At 43.2% G+C, this 21,857-nt stretch overlaps 1 protein-coding gene across 2 annotated transcripts; it reads left to right on the top strand.

Moving 5' to 3' along the window:
• The first annotated feature begins 244 nt into the window (after window positions 1–244).
• fbrs (fibrosin) lies at window positions 245–21,791 on the top strand. Of its 2 annotated transcripts, XM_061756752.1 has the most exons (18): window positions 245–2,051; window positions 4,838–5,014; window positions 5,195–5,221; window positions 5,313–5,342; window positions 5,525–5,573; window positions 6,324–6,660; window positions 7,836–8,059; window positions 8,150–8,445; window positions 8,549–8,593; window positions 10,426–10,527; window positions 12,414–12,497; window positions 12,684–12,722; window positions 13,782–13,853; window positions 13,939–14,092; window positions 15,843–15,923; window positions 16,106–16,189; window positions 17,352–17,571; window positions 18,403–21,791. In XM_061756752.1, the coding sequence occupies exons 1-18, from the start codon at window positions 1,749–1,751 to the stop codon at window positions 19,979–19,981; spliced, it is 3,903 nt and encodes a 1,300-aa protein (XP_061612736.1). In that variant the 5' UTR covers window positions 245–1,748; the 3' UTR covers window positions 19,982–21,791. The 2 variants fall into 2 exon arrangements, with proteins under 2 accessions (XP_061612736.1, XP_061612737.1); XM_061756753.1 differs by lacking the exon at window positions 12,684–12,722 and having other exon boundaries at window positions 246–2,051.
• Window positions 21,792–21,857: the final 66 nt, after the last annotated feature.

Raw genomic sequence — 21,857 nt, 5'->3', positions numbered from 1 at the left:
GTTTGATCAATAAAATATATATATTTTTGATCAGTCGCTCTACCAAATGTCCTGTGGCCCGCTACAGGTCTGCAGCTCAGTGGTGCTTAAAGAGCTATTTGGAATCCCTTTTAGCGCAGCGACAGATTCATTTTGCCCCAGTACAGCTGTAATTTACACGTTGCAAGTGCATGTTTCTGTACTTTGTGCACGTGTTATTTACACAACGTCCTCCATTTCTGTGCGATCTCCCACACGGTGGCAGTGTGAACAAACGGAGGCTGCATCAGGCACCCGTCGTACGGAGGAAGAAGACTTGCGCACACAATGCACTGCACCGCTGACAAGGGTTGCGTCTCCCCGATGTCCACGATACATTTACAATTCCGTGGAAACGCGTGAGAAGTAAGCGGCGGGGGACGCGGCGTCTCCCTCCACACGTTTTTTGTTTTGTTTTTTGCACACTGGATTTGGCCAGGAAATGGAATCGCAAGCAGGGGACGCCGGCGACCGGTTGAACTTGTGCTAAACATTGGATCTAAACAGTGAAGGCTGCACGGAGGAGCTGCCCAGCCCGACACCCTGGTTTATGGAAATCGACACCGAGGCTTTCATAGGCGGGCCTTGAATTTTTGTTCCAAGCGATGGAGAGAGAGCAGAAGCATTTTTGTGCGTGAAGGACTAATATAACGTTATTACACGAGTGATTGTCACTAGTGGTTTCCCATCCTTCTAGTGTGCTTTGGAGGGAAAAAAAGGATAAACCCCCGCTAGCTAACAGCTGGATCGGCTAATGCTAACCTAGCTGTGGTGCTAACGTTACGTCTTTCTTTTGATGGGATACAAAACTCAAACCATCACTATCGGCCGTCAAAAATATCGACAATTGAAAAAAAACCAAAAACAAACCATCGACCGGGGAATAATATTCGGCCACACGGTTACCTATCCGGCTGTTAGTCGCGCGTTGATACCTTGAAAGTACGTATTTATTCATAGGTTGCTGTCTGACTATATTGTGATGTATTGAGTTAGCTCCGTTAGCGCTATCGGAATTAGCAAATGCTAATTACCTGGAGTCAACATCGACCAAGTGCTTGGGAAGTGCTCGCGTTCAATGCGTCAATTGAAGCACATTTTGCTCCTTAGATTTGATTCCGTGAGGGTGATTAGTGCCGTTTTCATATAGTAACACAATGACACGACAACCAGTGTGTTGGCGTTCCAGTATTTGGCTTTTGGGCCTTCCTAACTAGCTAACCGAGTCATTTTTTTGTGTGTGTGCTAGCACTCAAATAAATTGTCAGCAAATTGTTGACGGAAATATTAGGTGGCGATGGCCTGATTTTCAAGACTAAAGACCTTTTAGTTGGCTTTGTCATCGATCCAAGCAGGGTTGTCCTTTTTTTGTTTACATGGTTATTCGCTTGTTTTCCAAAGATCCTCGCTAGCGAGCTAATGTTAGCCATTTAGAAGATGTCCTGATCGTTGTGTTTTGCTTCTTGAACATAATTGAAATGACACTCAAATTCCGCCGAAAGAAAGGCCCCGATGCCAATAGACTGTTGTCAAAGGAAGGAAAATAGTACAAGCCACTGGTTCGATTAACGACATTTTAACTGGGGCTCCGAGCGTGGGCCCGGGGGTGGGGGGTGGGTGGGGGGCTGGCTGGTGTCATCTCTTTGCGGTTAGGTGCCACCTTCCACCGGACCGGGACTTGAACTAAGTGCCTTTGGAGTCAGTGGAATTCGACAAAAGGCCTGGGGGACATGGAGGGCCCGAGCCGAAGCACTGGATCCAGGCAAAGCCGCCGCTCCCGTTCCCAGCGCGACAGGGAGCGGCGGCGGAGGAGAGTCAACCTGGCCGAGGAGCGGGCCACCTCCCTGTCGTCGGGCTCCGATCGGGACGATCGCGGGACCAAGAGCGTCCTGGGTCCGGGGGAGAAAGAGGGCCGGCCCGCTTTCGGCCGACACAGACCCCCGCGTAGGAGGAAGAGGGAGTCTGTGTCCTGCGAGGAAGACATCATTGATGGCTTTGCTATTGCCAGCTTTGTCACCTTGGAGGCTTTGGAGGTAAATGTCTGTATGTTGACACTGGCTGTCATTCACTTTTCACCAATATTTCCAACGACCTTTTTTACATTAGAAAAAAAAAAATAATAGCGCACCATCCATGAAAAAGGTTGCAAAAAGTGGATGCACAAGTTAATTGTTCTGCCTGTCACCATACTTCATTGGCATAGATAGACATAGATGCATTTATATTAACAGACAATAACACATTTTTAGACTAATAAAGTGAAACTGGATCATTTTCTATAGCACACATGATTATGTCTCACAACACAATAAAACTGGTTGGAAATCACTGCTACACTACTCACAAAAAGTTGGAAATATTAGGCTCAGTATGACCTTTAAATACACTATAACCTTTACAAGGATTACGATTGTGACAACACATGATCAATAGGGTAAAACTAACCTGTCTCACAACGGTCTAAACCAGGGGTGTCCAAAGCCTTTTCTACCAAGGGCCCCGTGCAGAAAAATCAAAAGGATGCAAGGGCTAATTTGATATTATTTTGCTTTATTTACCATGCTACAACCAATCCATCATTGTAAGTAAAGACATGCAAAGCAATTGCATATTTTTTTGTAAATATATATATATATATATATATATATATATATATATATATATATATATATATACACATGAATTGGTGATGAAATAAAAAGTCAAGCATTTTTCAAAATTTTTGGGTGGTAGGTGGGCAGCGGCCCTGTAGCCTATCCAATTAACAGTGGCGGTTTCTGGCATGTGCGATATATGCAGCCAGACAGGCAGGATTTATAGCAGGGGGTCTCGCACAGGTTTCAAAACCAAGACGAGCAATCTGTACTAAGCTGACCTTGACACGTAGCAAAAAGTGAAGCAAACCATTTATATTCCAAAGTGCGTCTTACTGAAGGATGTGTCAATTCTGGAAAACAAGGATGTGAGAAATAAAAAAAAATGTCTTCCTCTCGTTCTCCTGTCTTGCCACTCAGTGTAGAATGTCCAACTGTTCAATGTTCGTGTACTTTTTGCAAAACTTGCTGTTCTCCAAAAGGGAGAAATTGACAACAGATGTTTAATCCATGAAAGCACCAGAATTGGTATTTAAACTATCCTTTTCATTTGTATTCACATTTTGACCTTAGACCAAGACGACACTAACAATTGATCAACAGTAAGTTGCCATTGCATTGCTTGAAACAGGATGTTCTCAGAGAGAAGTGACCAATGAGCTTAAGTGTGTCGTCGTCTCATCAGCTGCTTGCAACAAAGAGAATTGAAGAGTCACAGAAATGTATAGAAATGAACGTCCGTGGAAAGTTTCATGGATAAAACACCTGTTTTGAAATATCTCATTCAGAGAACAGCAACCCAAACATAGTGTAATAATTAACAGCAGGACATGTACATTTAGAGAAGGTCATATTAAGTTCACCTGTATAAATTATAGTGCTTTTTAAATTCATCCTGAAATCCCAAAACGCTAATATTCCTAAACCTCTGAGAGTAGTGTGTGCGTGTGTGTGTGTCACACTGAGGTTGTGTTGTGTTGATCTCTTCCCATCATTCCTGAACTCCTCAACTCTGACACCATTCCTTACTTAGAAAAAGCAATCCACTCAGTCAGGCCACTGATGGCTTGTGGAGAGGGCTCAATTATTCATGCGCTCATTCCGGGAGGTGTTGATAAGCTGCCAAATTGTTTTGTGAAAAAAATGCTTGTGAAATGGTCTTCACCAGCTTTTATGTTTTTGTCGTAAGAGGAGTGTCACTTTTACGACACTCCACCCACCAGTTTTTAATTTCATGTCATGTCTTACGTTTAATTTTTTTTAAAATAATTTGCTATTTGAATGCATTTACTTAGTGATCTTCATTATTAGTCGGAAATCATGAATACTTTACTGACTAATACATAACAGGAGCAGCTGTAAAAAGTGATTGATTTGAACAGATTATTGGGTGGTAAAGGGTTACTGTCAGTCTTGATGCTAATTACAGCCAATCAGAGAGTTACCATGGAGACAGGAGCAAACAGGCTGAGCCTTCATCAGTTGCTGTTCAACTGGTCAGTGGGATGATTCTGAGCAGACCCTAATCCATATCGAAGAGATCAGTTTAAATGAAGAAAGGTGCTTCTGCATGGTATTCATGTTCATGTCATTCAATTCTGGTTTTATTTATTTATGATGAAAATATTGCATCTTTCATAAGGACATTTAGGGGTACCACTTAACCTCAAATGAGAAGGATAAAACGACTAATTTACAACTGAGCCAATGATTAACACCTGAATTTATTTTCATCATGTACGTTTTTTGACGAGACTGAGAGCACATAACAGCACCATAAAATACAACCTTAGTCTCCACCCAAAACACACACATCATTAGTCTAATAGCATAATTGCCCAAGTCAATGTTAAACATTTTCACAAAACAAGAAAAAAAACACAACTAATTCAACAAACAAGAAAAGTCCAGGTGCCTCGATTGCATTTTTGCGGCATACCATGACCTGGAAGCCTGAGAATATACACAGACATCAAGAAAAACAAAATTTGTAGCAAGCACATTAGTATTTTGATGTTGTGACAGTAGATTAAAAATGACTGACAATTATGCTATTAGGTTAACAACGGTAATTGTATTGTACATCATGGTGATGTTTTTTTTTTTTTTCTTGTGATTGTGCAGAAACATTACACTCATGTTGATGATGATGGTGATAATACAGCCTCCACTTTGTCTTCTTTGTGTCTTCTTTGAGCTTACCAGAATGAATTTGTTCCCCTCAGATGGACTGCTCCATGAAGCCGAGCCAGCACAACGACATGCTGGGAAGGAGGAACAAGGGCAAGAGGGGTCCGGAGGAGAATGGTAGGGGGCCGCTGTCCGAGCCAGAGGAAGGCGTTCCGCACAGCTACTCCAGCAGCTGTTGGAACAAGAGTAGGAACAAGCGGCGGAAGATCGAGGTGAGACAAATCTTTTGGGCTCTGGTGTCCTGTCAGCTGAGTTCACGCCGTGCATGTGCCGATAACTACAATTGCTCCAGGTTCTGTGAGACAGTGTAGGCTATTGACTGTTGAATATTTCTGTTTTTAAAAGTCCTTTTAAACCATTCCGATCACTAAAATGTCTATTTTATGCCCTAGGGACACCCTTTGGAGACTGGCTACATTGTAAGTGTCATGTTAAGTATTAAACATAACGTGACACGCAATCTGATGTGTGTATTGCAAATGACAGCATTTTTATCTCACTTTGTTTCAGTGTGACACTGAGAGTGATGCTGGAGACAAGGTATGTGCTGCACTGACTCACGTCATCCCACATTCTATTTTTTTCCAGTAAATGTGTGCCAAGTGTTCTTTTGATATTTTGAGATTATATCATTTATTTAATATTCAAGTAATTAAGTGATTCCTGGTGTTTCAGACATTTGGTGTAATAAGCTGTTTTTTTTTTTAAAATAACTTTTCCAGGCCTCGGACCATGACATGGATCCAGTGTTCACAGTCAGTACCAGAAAAGGTAAGTGGACCATTAAGTGCTGCACCCACTTGACTGGAATCCACACCGGTATAACTATTACCTGGTGGGTGCGGTTAAATTTAGATCTGACAAGGATGTTTGTCAGGCAGCGACAGATCTTTTTCTTTTAAACAGGAGACTGGCATATTTCCATTAAAAGTTTCTCACCATCAGACAAACTGGTTTACTAAATAATTGTATTTGATGATCAATATAACCTTTAGTCACACATTCCTGCTAGTTGGTGTGGCTCTGTTTTTGTCCAAATGGCGCTTGTCGGCTTTGGAGCTTGAACTTTCATGTCCGCCATCCCATTCACTGAGGTTTGGTTCCCAGATCGTGTTGGAAACACAAGGGTGACAGAACCTTTACTGTTATGGCTGCCAAAATGTGGAACAAAATGCAAACGTAACGAGCCCATTTTGACAAATTGAGGAATGGAAAGTACAGATGTCTGCTTTTAAATGTAGGCAAGTAAAATTAAGAAGTCCCCTGAAAAATACTCAAGTATACCTCGACCATAAGTGCCTGAAAAATGTACTTAAGTACAGTAATGAAGTGAAGTGTTTGTACCTGATTATTTCCCACCAATGGTTTGTTTTATATCCTGTGCATGCTAAATGAATTATGTAGCATTTTGGTGAACTCTGTTGTTTTAAATGTGCTTAATGAATACATTCGGATTAGATGTGGGAGGAGGTTTAAAAATAAAAAAAACACCTGCTTGAGCTAGCTGTCTCTCCCCCCCAGTTGTTGAGCCTCCACCCTCCACCGTGGGCAAAAGCTGCCCGGGCATGCCGGCACGGAGTGGCGTCCCGCGGTTAATGGTGACGCCCAGAGTGTCTGGCCTGGAACGGAGTCAGGAGAAAAGCCTGGAGTCGCATTTCCCAGAGGCCGTTTCGTCTTCTACCTCTTCCGCCTCCTTCCCGCGCCTGCCTTCCCGCTCCCCGGCCTCAGCGGCAGGGCCGGTCCCCAGGCCCGGCGCCATCAACGGTAATGGCGGCCGCCACCACAACGGCAGCCCCCCACTGTCAAAACCGAAGCCCTTCCTCACCTTACCGGGACGGTCTCACGCCCTTTACAACAGGTCTGTTGGTTTGACTTGGCAATGTTCACTTTTTGTTTCGAGCAGAGGTGGGAGAAGGTCACATATATGTCAACTCTTAACCTTCACATTTCAAACAAATCCAAAGTTACTGTACTGTTACAAAAATCAACTAAGTCATTACTTGGCAAGTCATAAGTCTAGTCATACAATCTTGTTCAATCATGGCATATCTTCACACATTAGTCACTTTGCACTCAGTATTTATACTTGAGTTAGTTAGCTGTATTAACACATTCATGATCACATTGTATTGTCTATTACTTTGTCTTCTCAATTAAACACATAACCAGCGTAAAGATTAGTTAATTTTTTACCAGCTATTGGTTAGCTAAACCGTGAAGTTAACATATCTTACTTGTTTTTATGGGATTTATAAGTGACGGCTGAAGTTAGATGTCAAAGTTGCCTCTTACAGTGTTGGACAAATTACAAAAGTAATTAGTTATAGTTACTAATTCCTTTCCTAAATTTAACTAGTTACCTGGTGATGTAATTATTGCGTCACATCAAATATAACAATGAATTCAGAATTTTGAGTGTGTTACACGGGCCAGTTGCATAGAGTTCAACAGCCGGCTACTTCATTTAACTTATTTGTAGGACCTCAAACCATTCCTCGTAGGCATACTGTGGGCCCTACTTCAAGTATTTTCTTGTCTCCTAAAGTTTCAACAATAAGAAGTGTTTTTAACGCAATGTAGATTAAAATAAGCTTTCAGACAATTCGCAGGGTGTGCTGTTGGAGAAGTTTCATGATATTCAAGTTATTTACATCGGATAGGGACAAACACCTTTCTCTGGGACAGAATGTACACTTCACATGTATGTTCTTCCCTTTGACGTAGAAGTAGTGTCCGTACTTCCATCCTGAAAGCACCAGTTTTAACTTGACAGAACTTTGCCATCCGTCGCCATTGTTGCATCTCGTAACTTCTATTGTGTTGTGTGGCTCTTTCAACAACAACACACACCTTGTAAACAGGCAAGACTTGTGAAGTCGTCAAGTCGAGTCTTTCATAAGTTTAAGCCAAGTAACTCCAAAGTCCTAAAATTGGCGACAGTAACAGTACAGTAACTCGAGTCAAGTCATGTGACTGAAGTCCCCCACCTCTGGTTTATAGATGCCAAAGTGACTCTGTTGTTTTGGTCCCCAGGAGCAACACTCCAGTCAAGTCTGCATCTGTTGCATCGTCTTCATCTTCTATGCGCCCCCCAACTCCCTCCACCAGTGTCTCCATGTCCTACATCCGGGGCGCAGGGTCCTCGGGGCCCCTCCGACCTCCATCTCGGGCGAACTCTGGGACTTTGTTCACTTCCTCACCAGGTCTGCCTCCCCCTCCTCCTCTACTCCAGGGCCCTTCCCACTCATCAGCAGCAGGTAGAGTAAACATAGAGCAGCACCTCATTCGCTTAAAAATTCAGGAGGTAATTTTAATTGTTTCCCACAATGTAACTCGATCCACCACAGACCAGGAAATGCTGCGGCAGAATTTGAACTCTCACTTCCTGAACGCACAAGAGCGCGAGGGCAGGCGTAGCGCTCCGGGGCCCGAAGGTAGTAACGCCGCTGTGGGTCGCTCTACTCCCGGCGGGGCGTCAGCGTCCAGTTCTACCCCGGGATCGACGGGCCGGACGTCCCAGAACCAGCCCAGTGTCCAGCCGCTGGCCTACCAGTTCCATCAGCACAACCACCAGCACCAACATACGCACACGCACCAACACTTCACGCCCTTCCTGCACCCCACCGCCACCGCACCGCCCCTGGTGAGGAGTATCCTTGTCATATGTCAAATTCCTGTCTGTCTGGAATGTGGACTGAATTCCATGTTTGTGTTGTTTAACCCTCCTGCCACTTTTGTCTTTTCAGTTTGATAAGTACCCAGGCAAAATGGAAGGGCTGTATCGGCATCCTGTAAGTACCACCAATGATCACACCTTTTGTGAGGTGAACAAGTATTTGCCCCCTTCCTGATTAATTATTTTTGTGCATATTTATCATACTTAAATGTTTTGAATCTATCAAATTTTAATGTCACAAAGACTACCCAAGTAAATACAAAATGCAGTGAACCCCACCTAAAAAGGTGATTGCCGATAGATGTCGCAAGATTTTGACAAAGCCCTGTTTTCTAATAGATGAGGCTATAGGTCTGTTTGGGACCCCACCCACACGGAAACGCGTTGCAGTGTATTTGCAAAGCTTTATTGTCGTTTCTGCATTCCGTCCACACGGAGCCGGTGTTTTGGGAGGCCGAATCCGATCACTTTTTAAACTAGGTCACAGAGTGGATAAATCTTAAAATGCTTCCGTCACGTTTCCGCATGTACAACACATATGCATCTTTCCAACAACAACAATGGTGGATTACACGTGTTGCATTCGTGCTGCAGAAACTCCTGAGCATGATAATGGCTTTTCCAGCAAGATTGCCACAAAAATCCAGTCCATACAAAGGTCTCCTATATTCCTCGCTTTACATTCGCCACGATTGCTTTAAGTTTCTTTGCATCGCAGGGCTTATTATTTTCTATTTTTGGCAACTTCCCCTGGCATCATTAACACGCCAAACAGGTCGAGGCGGCATCTTTACCTACTGGTTAGCATATCCGCCTCACAGTGGGTTCAAATCCAGGCTCCATCCTTCCTGTGTGGAGTTTGCATGTTCTCCCCGTGCCTGCATGGTTTTTCTCCCACATGCCAAAAAACATGCATGGTAGGTGTGAATGTGAGTGTGAGTGGTTGTTTGTCTATGGGCCCTGTGACTGGCTGCCAACCAGTTCAGGGTGTACCCCGCCTCTTGCCTGAAGTCAGCTGGGATAGGCTTCAGCACACCTGTGACCCTAGTAAAGATTAAGCACCACAGAGAATGGATGGATGGCTTTGGCTTGAGCAAAAAAAAAACAAAAAAAACAAAGCAAATATGTGAGATTTTTAGCAAATAACGGAGGATAGCTTCCCCAAACATAACAGCTAATAGGCGAATTTGCAAATATGGAGGGCAACAAAATACAAACCGATCTATCAGACCATATGTGAAAACGCAATTGATCCCACTTGTTAAATCAGGAGGTAACTGTGATTAACCACAGTTTTTGGAGAGCTGAGTTCAGTCTCATTGGCCACACCCAGGCCTGATAGCCGCCATATTTATTGGCTCAAGGAATTACTTAAATTGTACCTGTTAGATAAAATGTAATAAGCTATAACATTTCAAAAAGATATGCATCATGCCAAGATCCAAAACAACAAAATGAAGGTTTTAGAGTGGCCAATTGAGTCAAGTCCAGAATAAAATCCAGTTGAGATGCTGTGGTTTGACCTTCAACAGGCAGTTCTTGCTCAAACTCTCCAATATGACTGTTACAACAATTCTGCAAAGAGAAGTCGGCCAAAATTTCTCCACAGTGATGCTGACTCATCACCAGATATTGCAAATGCTTTATTTCAGTTATTGCAGCTAAAGGTGGCATAACCACCTATTATGCTAAGGGGGCAATAACTTTTTCATATAAGGCCAGATAAATTTGAATTTAGAAATTTGATATTTACTTGGGTTTCTTTGTAAAATATTAAACTTGGTTGGATGATTGATGAAACATTACATTTGTGATTAAATATAAATATAGATAAAAAACATCTGAAATTAGGAATGGGTCACATACTTTTTCATGGCGCTCTATGCTGGCGCTGCTTAATTGAATCTTACCGTGGTCATGAATCTGTCCGTGTGTCTGTCATGACAGTTCTTCCCGCAATACCCGCCGCCGCCCTCAGTGCCCAATATCCAGCCTGTGATTCCTCCCACCGGGCCTTTCAGCTCCCTGCAAGGAGCATTCCAGCCAAAGGTGAGAAGAACTTTGAATGTCGTTCATCCCTGCTATGAAGCCACCCTCGTGTTCATTCATATTGGGCGGTGCCGTTCGCTCCTTTTGCTCTCATGGCTGCACATGAGGAATCCAGCTGATAGCTCACCTCCCGTTTAGATGAGGACATGCGGGACTTAGTCACGGCCTCATGTCAATAACACCCATGACAGTTTTATTACAGAACATCTGAGCTGTTTCATTAGCCTGTTAAATATTTTGGCCAGTCTGATTGGCCTAGAAAATAACGGATTTCTGGTTGTAATCGATATGTTCCTTCTTCACCTAATGGAAAAAGCAAATGACAATAACATTATATGATAATTTTTGCATTGTAGATTTGCTTTTTGCTTTGGTCTCGCCGATTTGCTTTATTTCGAACAAACAAGATTTGAAACAGTTTTTTTTCCCCCCAGCATTAACTTCCACAGAAATACTTATTTCTTCCTGCACAGATAATGTGAACGAACATAACACACATTAAAAATGTCTAGACTGTAACTGTGATCATATTAATGTGGCTTTCAATGGGGGGGGGGGAAAAGCAGATACCACTTTTTTTCAGACCGAGTACTAGTACTTAAATTTGAGTACTCGCTGATAGCAATTACTGATTCTTGATAATGCCATTACATCTTGAAATTGTGATGAAAATGTGTTTTATTTTAATCAAATATTGTTCAGAAACACAAAACACAAAGTTTTTCTTGAACATGGCATATGTTTCACTCAAATGTAACACATTTTAGAGTAATAACTTCTAACATCCAACTGCATGTTTTTCTAACAGTGTTGCCACACATTTCACTTAAAATGTGGCCTGTAACACAAGGAATTTCAGTTATAAAATAAAAATGTTAGCGGGACAACTGAGTTCATCAGCCATTCTGCAGAGCACAATTTGCAGTCCCCCTTCAAAATGATTGATCAACTCCATTCCCGCGAGCTGAGCCGGTGGGTCATCCGCAAGCACTGAGTTTCTCGAGCTCTGCTCAGCGCTGCTCGAATCTGGGGCGGCTAGTGTTGTCATCTGTGTTTACATAAAAGTATCTCCACGCGGCTGACGTGGCTCCTGCTCCTGCTCCACTTACCCTGAAGGTATCTTGTCAGGCTGGGAAAGTGGTATTGTTTTTTTTCAAGTACAACATCCATAAAAAACAGTGCTTTTCTATTACAAATAAGGGTATTTCTAAGTGACCCCAAACATTTGAACGATAGTGCATGAGAGCACGATCACTTATGAATTAATATTTTTAAATTGAGAATAAAATAACGGCTCGGCTGGTCCATATGTCTTTGTCGAAAAGTGACACCGCACCCCCACTAGCTCTCGCATGCTGTTTTCTCATGTAGAATTGTACAGGTGAGGTGAGGTGACACCTGCAAAATATTTGTCTTGCAAGTGCATACTTGGGATCAAAAGGTTCGATCACGTTGACAAATCACTGCTTTTGGAACATATAAATGGTCATCTTTGGCAATTTTCAGCACAATTGACTGTGATTGCCGTCCTCCGGGCTCCTTTCTTGACAAAGACAAAACAATGTGAAAATGATTCTGTTCGTGCTGTCTGTTTGTTCCCAAAAATTAAGTATTTTTTTTAACTGTGTTTTTTTAGAAGTTTAGATGTGTTTAAAGTGCATGGGAGCAATATTTTAAGGCTTGATCAATAAAAAAAACAACATTTTTATATGGTCTTTTTATATTGTGGATTTTCACATTTCACGGGCGCATCTAGAAGGTAACTCACGCGATGAACAGGGGATCGCTGTAATCGCTCACTATCAGTTGGAGTGCAAGCATAGATATGAGAAGTTGTTGACTTTCTGGTCTGTGTTTGGTGCCTGACATCTTGTCTTGTGTGACAGCCTCTTGTCCCTCAGGGAACTGGTCCGGATCTGAGCGCTCGCCTCGGGGTCGTGCCACACCACCTGCAGCCCAAAGATCACCGGGTAAGGACCTCCTTGTTGTCAAGTCAGTCTTGTCGTTTCCAGAGCGACTTCACAACATTTTGCATTGCACTACAATTTGTGGCCCATGCGGTTGTATTCCAGCTTAAGACAAAAAACAAAGTCTTTTTCTTATTTAGTGTGACAGATGTGGATTAATAGTGGTTTTACAATTGTGTTCTTTCGTAGCTAACTGATCCATTCGGGACATCGTTGAAAATCAGTAATGTAAGCACATACAGATGTTGTGAATGCACTGGCTCAGCTTATCTTATTTTCTCATTGCTTTATTCACGCCGCACTAACCTCACAACATTCTGGCTCGTTAATGCTCGTTTAGTGACCTTGCACACCAGTTAGATATTTCATGTGTCATAATGCTTTGACTTCTCCTGTTCCCACTTTGGCCGCTCTCACTTGTAATAGTAGGATGATGTTGAGAGATGACTTACAAACTTGCATTGAATACTAGTGAGTTGGCCAGGGGTGGGCAAAGTATGGCCCGGTTGCCACATACGGCCCACTTCGTTTTTTAATCTGGCCCACCGAGCATTTACATTATCGAAAATCCTGTAATATTTGTCGCATTGATTTGCATGTTTTATTTATTTATTTATTCATTCATTCATGTATTTATTATTACCGAAATTGGATAGTTAAAATGTATATTTGTGTGTTAGTGTTTTTTTTTTTTTTTTAATTCTTGCAACTTATTCAGTATTTGGTTAATTGATTTATTGTTGATGATAAAATTAAGTTTAGAAAAATGAACAACTTTCCATAGTTTATAAATTATCTTTTATGAAATGATGGGTTAATGAGAATGAATGATTTTATTATCAAATAAACATTTTACATACAGATTTTATTGTTTTTTACAGTTTGCCTTTGTTTTTTTTTTAAATAAGTGGTTAATTATAAATTAATTACATTATACAATAGTTAATTAGAATGTATTTTAAATTAAACATTAAATTAATTATTTCACATACATTACACATACACTAATTGGTTAATTATAATTCTAAATTATACATTAAAATAAATTAGAATATGTTATTGTTGTATTAAAATATCTTACATACACATTTAAAAACAAATTGTTTTTTTTTACCTCACCTATGATTGACCTGGCCCACCATTTGAAAAATCAAATGCGGCCCTTTAAAGTTTGCCCATCCCTGGAGTGAGCAGACGATAAGCAAGAAATCATGTCTGACATCTTCTAATTAAGGACAATATTGATTGATTGAGTAACACTGCAAACATGTTTTTTATGGTGGGCAGAAACCTGGAAAGTGGTGTGCTATGCATGTATATGTGGCCTGGATGATCTTGAGTCATCAGAAGAAAGTAAAGGTATGTCTCTCTAGTACGAAAACTTCTTCATAAACCCCAAAATAGATGTTTGATTTGCGCTACCATCATTTTTTTTTTCCCGCAGCTGATGCAGGCTGATCCTCACAAGTTGGATTTCCGCAGTGACTTGCTGGCCCGTCTTCCGGGAGCCGGTGGACTCGGCCCCATGGGGCCCATCGGAGGCCCCCTGCCTCCAAGTCATGACCTGACCAGACCTCCCACCCTCTTCTCAGCGACAGGTGCAGCCAGCCAACCAGCACTTGTACATTTTATATCGAGACATTCCTCAACTCCTAAACAAGTTATCTTAAATTGTTCAAAAGTGTTTTTTTGTTGGCATATGTGCTTCTGGGTGGCAAGAGCACTGATGGCACCACTAGTAAAGAAATACTTACATGTCATTTGACCAAGGCAGAGCGATTGAGAAAACAGGGTGAAGTAGTTGAGTGATGATTTTAACCTTCATCTCTATTCTCGTCGTATGAATGTGTGAAGTGCCAGTTGAAAAGATGTTAATTTGAGGTAAATTGCTTCAGAAGGGGACAGAATGCCAGCTGTAATTTACATTCCAACAAGTAAGTTAATTAAAAAAATAGACTTGATTGAACTTCAAACAAAGTTGACAATCATATAGAGACTGGCTAAATTACTTTTCTGTTGCTTAGAGTATCGGCACAGACAAGCTCTTTTGACGCTGAAATGGATAGCGCACTATAGAGCTGATGTTAGCTAGCAGGCTAGCTATTATGTTTTGCTAAATTATTCAACGTTAACCCAACCAAACATTTTATACATACCTATCAGAAAATGCCTTCCACAAATCGGATGATGGAGATTTGGTTCCCAGCCTGTCCCTTGGATTACCGGTAAATTTGATTTTTGATTTTAATTTTTTTAAGGAAATCCAGATAAATGCAAAACCCTTTATGGAATATCTCGCAGCGTAACTCCAAACACAACACGTTTTTGTCATTGTTTTCAGTTCAATTCAGCAGTAGCCACTCTCGTTCTGCCACCCGGAAGTGCTCTGGCGGCTACTGTTTACAAACGTTCTGAAAAAATGTATTGTCACTACTTATTCTGCCTGACGCCTGTTTTCTCTCTTTCTCTCTCTCTCTCGCTCTCTCTCTCTCTCTCTCTCGTTCTGTTCAGCCCTATTGTTTGTTGAAACCCTAGTCAATACAGTCTCAGTAGTGTTCGGTTCTTCATACTAAAACATATTTTAATAAATACTGTACTGTAATAAAATCATCTTAACTATGAAATTGAGGAAATGACTTTGAAATTGAAGGTCTTCCACTTCATATTCGTCATCAAATTATCAAAAGACATTTGCACCGTTTTCCTCTTTTTCTCACCATAAATCTGTAGCAAATAGCATATACTATATGCTATATGCCAAATAGCACCTGCTCCCAATCAATGTACTTCGCAGGTCTTAAAGGGACACATTACCATTTTTTTGTTTGCTTGAACATTTATTTTGAACATGGAGTACATGGGGGAAAAAAACTAAGTAATAATATAAAAAATAAAATACAATATGAATATCCCATACCGAAACACCCTGTACTGCTAGTCCAAAAAGGAGTAGAGTAGGAAGAATTAAACTCATTTGCAAGAGAAGCCTTTGAAAGCATGCTCAAAGATAGATAGTTTTGTAACATATTCGGTCCAAAGACTGAATGATAATTTCCATTGTCAATATGGTTGTTTTGGACATAACACACATTCAGAAATGGTAATACAGGACTGGGAATTCAGATCGGTTTCACCAAGTGACGAATCAAACTTGGTATTGTATTTTTAACTCCTTTGGGGAGCTGCTGGGAGTGGCCTGACAAGCTACTGGTGGCTTGTGACCAACAGTTGGAGACACCTGATTTAGATTGTGTCTTATCTATCTGATGTGCTATAGAAGAGAGTTTCATAGTTTGAAGTACTGCATGTGAACATTACTGTCATCAGACTCACGCCACCTTCCTGCAGGTGCAGTCAATCCGTCCTCGGCGCCTTTCATCACTCCATCGGCACCACACTCGTCTTTCCTCGCTCCAGCTGCACATTTGGGTAAGAGCAGCATCTTAATTGTACAGTGTTGCTTTAATTCACTCATTTGTAAGATTCACATTCTAACGATTGGGTTTGAATTGTGTTTTAAATAAATGTAATCTGCTTAACTTTAGCATAGAAAAACCGTGCAGAGGAATTAGAATCAGTAATCTTGATGTATATGTGCGTGTGTATTGTAGATCCATATGGCCGATCTCCACCCTTCACCCCGCTGGGAGCCCTCGGTTCCGGTGCCTTTGGAGGACTCGGAAGTCCAACACTTGGTCAGTCTCATCGTGTCCCTAGTATTGCTAATTGTTGGCTTCTGCTTGACTTTAATAAACCTCACACTGTTCTAATTTTGACAAACAGTAACCTGTAGAAGTGAATCCTATGTCAATTTTGTAACAGCTTAGTCATGAGTAGTGACAGATATCAGTGTAGAATATAGTGGACCCTTGTTTATCGCGGGGTACACGTTCCAGACCCACCACCATTGTATATTTAAACACCAAAATGTTCAATCAAACCATATATTAACTAGACTGTGCAATTCCTGGAGAAATTGCGTGTGATTGCTGAAATGCTGAATTAAATCATGTGCTTGAATGAGATGAACACGTAGAAGTTGAAGCAGTGCAAATCGGTTGAGAAATAAAGAAACTGTAGCAAAATTTGTAAAAAAAAATCTGAATTTGGGGCTTTTATTTTGAAAATTTGGGTAATGGTTCACGGGATGACTAGAATGAGCTGAACACAGAAGTTGGAAGAGTGCGAATCGGTTGAGATCTAAGGAAACTGTGGCTAAATGTGAAAAAATGTAGAATTTCGGGCTTCTATTTTGAAAATTTGTGAAATTTGGGTAATGGGAGTGGCTCACGGGATGACTAGAATGGGCTGAACACGTAGATGTTGAAACGGTGCGAATCGGTTGAGAAATGTTGAAGCAGGAATAAAAATGTAGAATATGACCTAATTTGGAAATTTTGTGGGTCAAAAAGTTGAAAAATTGGCTGAAGATTTTGTGAAATGTTTGGTGGATGGGAATTTTTGGAATGTTGAAAATCGATCCCAAGGTGAATTGAATGAGCTGAACATATTAAATTTTGAATGGGAACGACGTGAATGTGTTTTGTTGAATGTGCCATTGGAAATGAATGGGCAAATTTTTGGCGCAAAAAATGAATTGTTGTAAATGTGAAAATGTTGCGGCTTAGATGAGTAATGCAACGCGAGGCGTGAATTTTCCGAACATGTCAAAGTTGGAACTGAGTGAATCGGATGTAAAATGGCGAAGGAGAAGCCTGTCAAAAAAGTCAAATAAAAATAATAAGCATACATTTTAAAAAAAAACCGACAGAATAACTTGTAAATAAATAAAGGCCGCCATCATAATGCTAATGTGCTAAGGGAAATTAGAAGTAACGGACAAACTGTGATTTTCAGCGGGCTCCATGTTCGGTCCTAAGGACTCACCCGGCAGTGTGGTGGGAAGCTTGTCCAATGCTCCCAATCACCACGACCCGTGGGGCCGCCTCCATGGCGCACCATCGGGCTTCCCAGCGGGCCCCAGCTGGGCCAAAGGAGGCGACAAGCGGGAAGAGAGGGATCGCGCCAAGGACGGCGAGCGGAGAGATGTACCCCACATCAAAGATGAAAAGGACAGGTAGGATTTGCTACACTTTTTATTTCAACAAAATACGTCTTTGTTCTTGTAAACATACCGTCTTTGAAAAATGCCTTGATTCTCAAAACATTACAACTTTGTTTTTCTCGAAGAAATCTGAAAATATTATGAACATTTTGACTTTTTCTTGAAAATGGGGAACTTTTTAGTTCCCTTCGCATTTCGGGTTACACGGTAGTGGCAATGTGCCTGCCATCTCATCTTTGAAGAATTATCTAAAAAACATGGAATGTGCACTCCTAACGCTTCAAAAGTTCTCCATAACAAATAAACTCACGAAAAAACAACTAAGAATTCAAGTACATGACCTAATCTTGTGGGACGGTGGAAAGCTGGTTAGAGCGTCTGCCTCACAGTTCTGAGGACCCGGGTTCAATCCCTGGGCCCGCCCGTGTGGTGTTTGCATGTTCTCCCCGTGCCTGCGTGGTTTTTCTCCGGGCACTCCTGTTTCCTCCCACATCCCAAAAACATGCATGGTAGGTTAATTGAAGACTCTAAATTTCCCGTAGGTGTGAATGTGAGTGCAAATGGTTGTTTGTTTGTATGTGCCCTGCGATTGGCTGGGAACCAGTTCAGGGTGTACCCCGCCTTCTACCCGATGATAGCAGGGATAGGCTCCAGCGCTCCCGCGACCCTTGTGATTTTTGGGGAATCTTTTCATATTGCTAATGGTAGTCATGTTTAATTGGCATTAGGATTAGACATGGGTCCTTGGAAAACATTATTTCCTGGACCCAAAAGGTTAGTGAACCCCTTTGCTGATTGCCTTGATTTGCCAAATTAACTGTGCTTAAACTGCGTGTTTTGCAGAGACAACATGCTGTATGGCCGTCCACCTGTGAGAATGTCTCCTGTGGCGCCCTCTTTCAAACCCCGCAGTAGCACCCCCACCGCCCACATCAATGGCCACAGTAGCGCCCTGGGGGGTGGTGGTGGGCCCGTTGAGGACATGAGTCGAAGTCTGAACAGAGATCGAGAACGCGAGCGGGACCGAGACGTGGACAAGAGGCAGCTGCCGACGGTGTCTTCGCGGGGTCTTCCCCTTGGCTCTTCCTCTTTAGTAGCAGACAGAGACAGACCACGGTCTTCCTCATCCTCCGTGCACAACACCCCTCCGCCCACCAGCCGCTCAGCCCAATCACCTATGGACCTTTACCCCCGCCCGCTGGGCCCGGCAGCACACGCTCATCACAGCGAACACTCCCAAAGAGACAACAGCCTCCCCACGTCTTCGGCGGCTTCTGCTGCCGTCACTTCTTCATCTCAGGCTAAAAAGTCTGATAGGACCACGACACCCGTCTCCAAGCCCCCACTGCTCCTGCCACCGGTTAAAGTGAAGGAGGAGCGCAAAGAGGAGCCAGAGCACATCCCCATCTCCTTGCCTCCCCCGCTACCCAACAACACCTTCGACCGCCCCAACAGCCACCCACACCACCACAGCTCTGGTACGCCATCGTCCTCTCTCTCACTGACTCCCACTCCGGGTGTCCCCCTCCCGCCTCCCACTCCGAACCCGCCCTCGCACCTTTCCCTGTTGGATCGCTCCCGGGCTATTGAGGCCTATCTGGGTAGCGCGGCAGGTTCCGGTTTGGTAGTGGGCCCGGGTGGGGAGCGTTTCACCCATGGGACCCCACAGGGACCTCCGCAAGGTCCACACAGCTTCACATGGGATCCCTGGAGGGAGCTGGCAGCCCAGCAGCATCAGCAACATCGAAGGGAGGCTATGGCGCTCCGGTCCGACCCACACCTCACCCTGCGTTCAGATCCACACCTGGCACGGCTCCTCCAGCACCAGCGCCTCCTGGAGGCGGAGAGAGCGGCTGCCGTTGCAGCTGCGGCAACTGCGCCTCACCACCCCTCCACGTCCACCGCCTCCAACCAGGCGGTCCGCCAAGAGCTCGCCCTCATGGCCCACCACTTCGACCGGCCTCACCAGCTGGGTCCCCCGGGCGGGGGCCTGATGGACGAAGAGCAGCGTGCACAAATCCTACGGGAAGACTTTGAGCGGGCGCGCTTCTTTGGTATGCATCCCCACCTCCCGCCCAGCTCCCACCTCTCCAGCCCCTCTCATGCTGTTACCGCTGCTCACCTGGAGCAGCTGCACCCTGGCCTTCTGTCCCACCACCTGCCTCCAGGGGCCGCCGCTGCCGCCTCCCAGCATCACGCGTCTCTGTACTCGCGTCTGGGCCCACTTAACGCACACCACGTGCCCAACGGCATCCTGGCAAAAACGCCGGCGGGTTTGGTGGGGGCTCTGTCAATGGGGGCACCTCCGCCTCTCATTCCGTCCATTACAAGCCGGGCATCTACTCCGCCCCGCGGTTCCAGACTGATGGGCCCGGGAGAGCTGACACTGTTCGGCGCCCACAAAGACGGAGAGTCCAGATAGTACAGGTTGAAGGAGATGAAGGGAAATGTCAGGATCACTGTGCTGCTCGATAACACAGTTGCTCACACAAAGTAGTCCCAGCAAGCGGAGCCTCGCTGCTGGTAGAAATGCAAGACTCATTGAGGTGTTCCCAGTGCAATTTTGACTACATTATGGAAAGCTGCATGAGCATTTATCCTTGATATCCATCTTAAGGTCTTTTTCCTCACTGGTAAGATTAGGATATAAAATAAATCCTCAAATGGCCTGCTATAAAACCATTTGAGCATTTATTCAATATTGTTTAAGATCCAAATCCTAGTACGCTCGTTGTCCTCACTAGTAGGACAACTTTGGCATAGCAGTAGGACAACTACATGTTACTAGTGAGGCAAAACTGTGCACTAGTTGACAATCGTGTGCTACGAGTACTAATAGTAAACATCTAGTGTTTCATTACTAGTACGAGTAGCACAGTTTTGCCTCACTAGTAACATGTAGTTGTCCTACTAGTGCAGCAAAGTTGTCCTACGAGTGAGGACAGAGAGCGTACTCGTACATGGACCTTAAAGGATATCGACTAAATGGTCAAATGGCTTGCCATAGCCGTTTGAGTATTTATTCGCTAGCCTCCCAGTGTGCAGAATTGTTTTACGAGTGAGGACAAAGCACGTACTAGTGCATGGGCCTTCAGCTGGATATGAGGGATGTTAAATAAATGCTCAAACGGCTTTCCATGCTACATTTTTGTATACATCTGACTGGTTTTATTTTCTGTGGGCAGTTGGTTACTGCAGGGCCGTCAGTGGCGGCACACCTTTTGTTGACTTTTAAACAAGCCTTTTTCCGCGTGGATCGGCAGTGACTTCCAGAGGCAAGTGCACCTGAAAATGTGTCAAGAATTCAGATTCCCATCGGGTCGAGTCTCTTAATCCATAAGACGTGGTACTGGGGAGGAGGGTGTGTAGACACGCAGGGGTTATAGTGGCACGTTGTGTTTGTGTGTCCGTTTGTCCTTGTGAAAAGACAATATTGATGACAAGACCAATCCATTAGTCAGTAAGCATTGTACCTCAGTTTCTTGCTTTACCCAAAAATCAAAAAAACCCCAAAGCCTCAGCGTCATGGAACATGAGATTCATCCTTTTTCGCTTTGTTTTTGGGGCTTGTTTTGTTCCTCGAGGATCGATGGTGAAATGAACTGCAATGCTGCCGTCACTCACACAGCGTTTTAGAGCTTCCTCCGTTTCCCACTCTCCTCTGGACTATACGAGCAGGACCAGATTATAGTAGTCTAGACAAAATGCCTTTGTAATTATTATTCTTAACATTATCTTCTATAATAATAAATATATTCACTGTTATGTTATTTGTCATTGTTTCAGGTATGCACCAGTACTTCCCCACCCCCCACCCCCCCAGGTAGTAATACTACACATCATGCAAAAGGCTTTCCTCACACTAAAGGTTGGAATGCTGGTGAAGAGCCGCCTTTGGACTTTTCAAGGATCTCATCTATGCCTTTATTACACTCACAGGGAGATTTGACAGTGTGCCCTTGCTTTTGGTGTTTTATCCATTTGGGACAATGTAGAGCCTTGTACAGTAAGAATTGGAAACAATTTTTGTCACTGACAAAAAAATAATAAGTTATATACATGGAGGAGTGGGACATCTGTTGAAGAACTGAAAAGGCATACAAAGGACATCCACAGTGGACGTACTGAGAGGGGAAAGACTGGGTCGATTATTTTAATATGACCATTTTATACCTTTCCAATCCCTCCCCTAGAGACCACAAAGATTAATTATTAAATGAACTGTTGTTTACTCTCTCGTGTGAGTGTTTTGTTCTGGTCTTGTAAAATAGCAGTCTTGGATAGTCCTTTATTCAGTC

Source organism: Phyllopteryx taeniolatus, chromosome 19 (genome assembly GCF_024500385.1).
Source record: "Phyllopteryx taeniolatus isolate TA_2022b chromosome 19, UOR_Ptae_1.2, whole genome shotgun sequence".
NCBI classification, from domain to species: Eukaryota; Metazoa; Chordata; class Actinopteri; order Syngnathiformes; family Syngnathidae; genus Phyllopteryx; species Phyllopteryx taeniolatus.
This window is presented reverse-complemented; position numbering and strand designations above follow the sequence as displayed.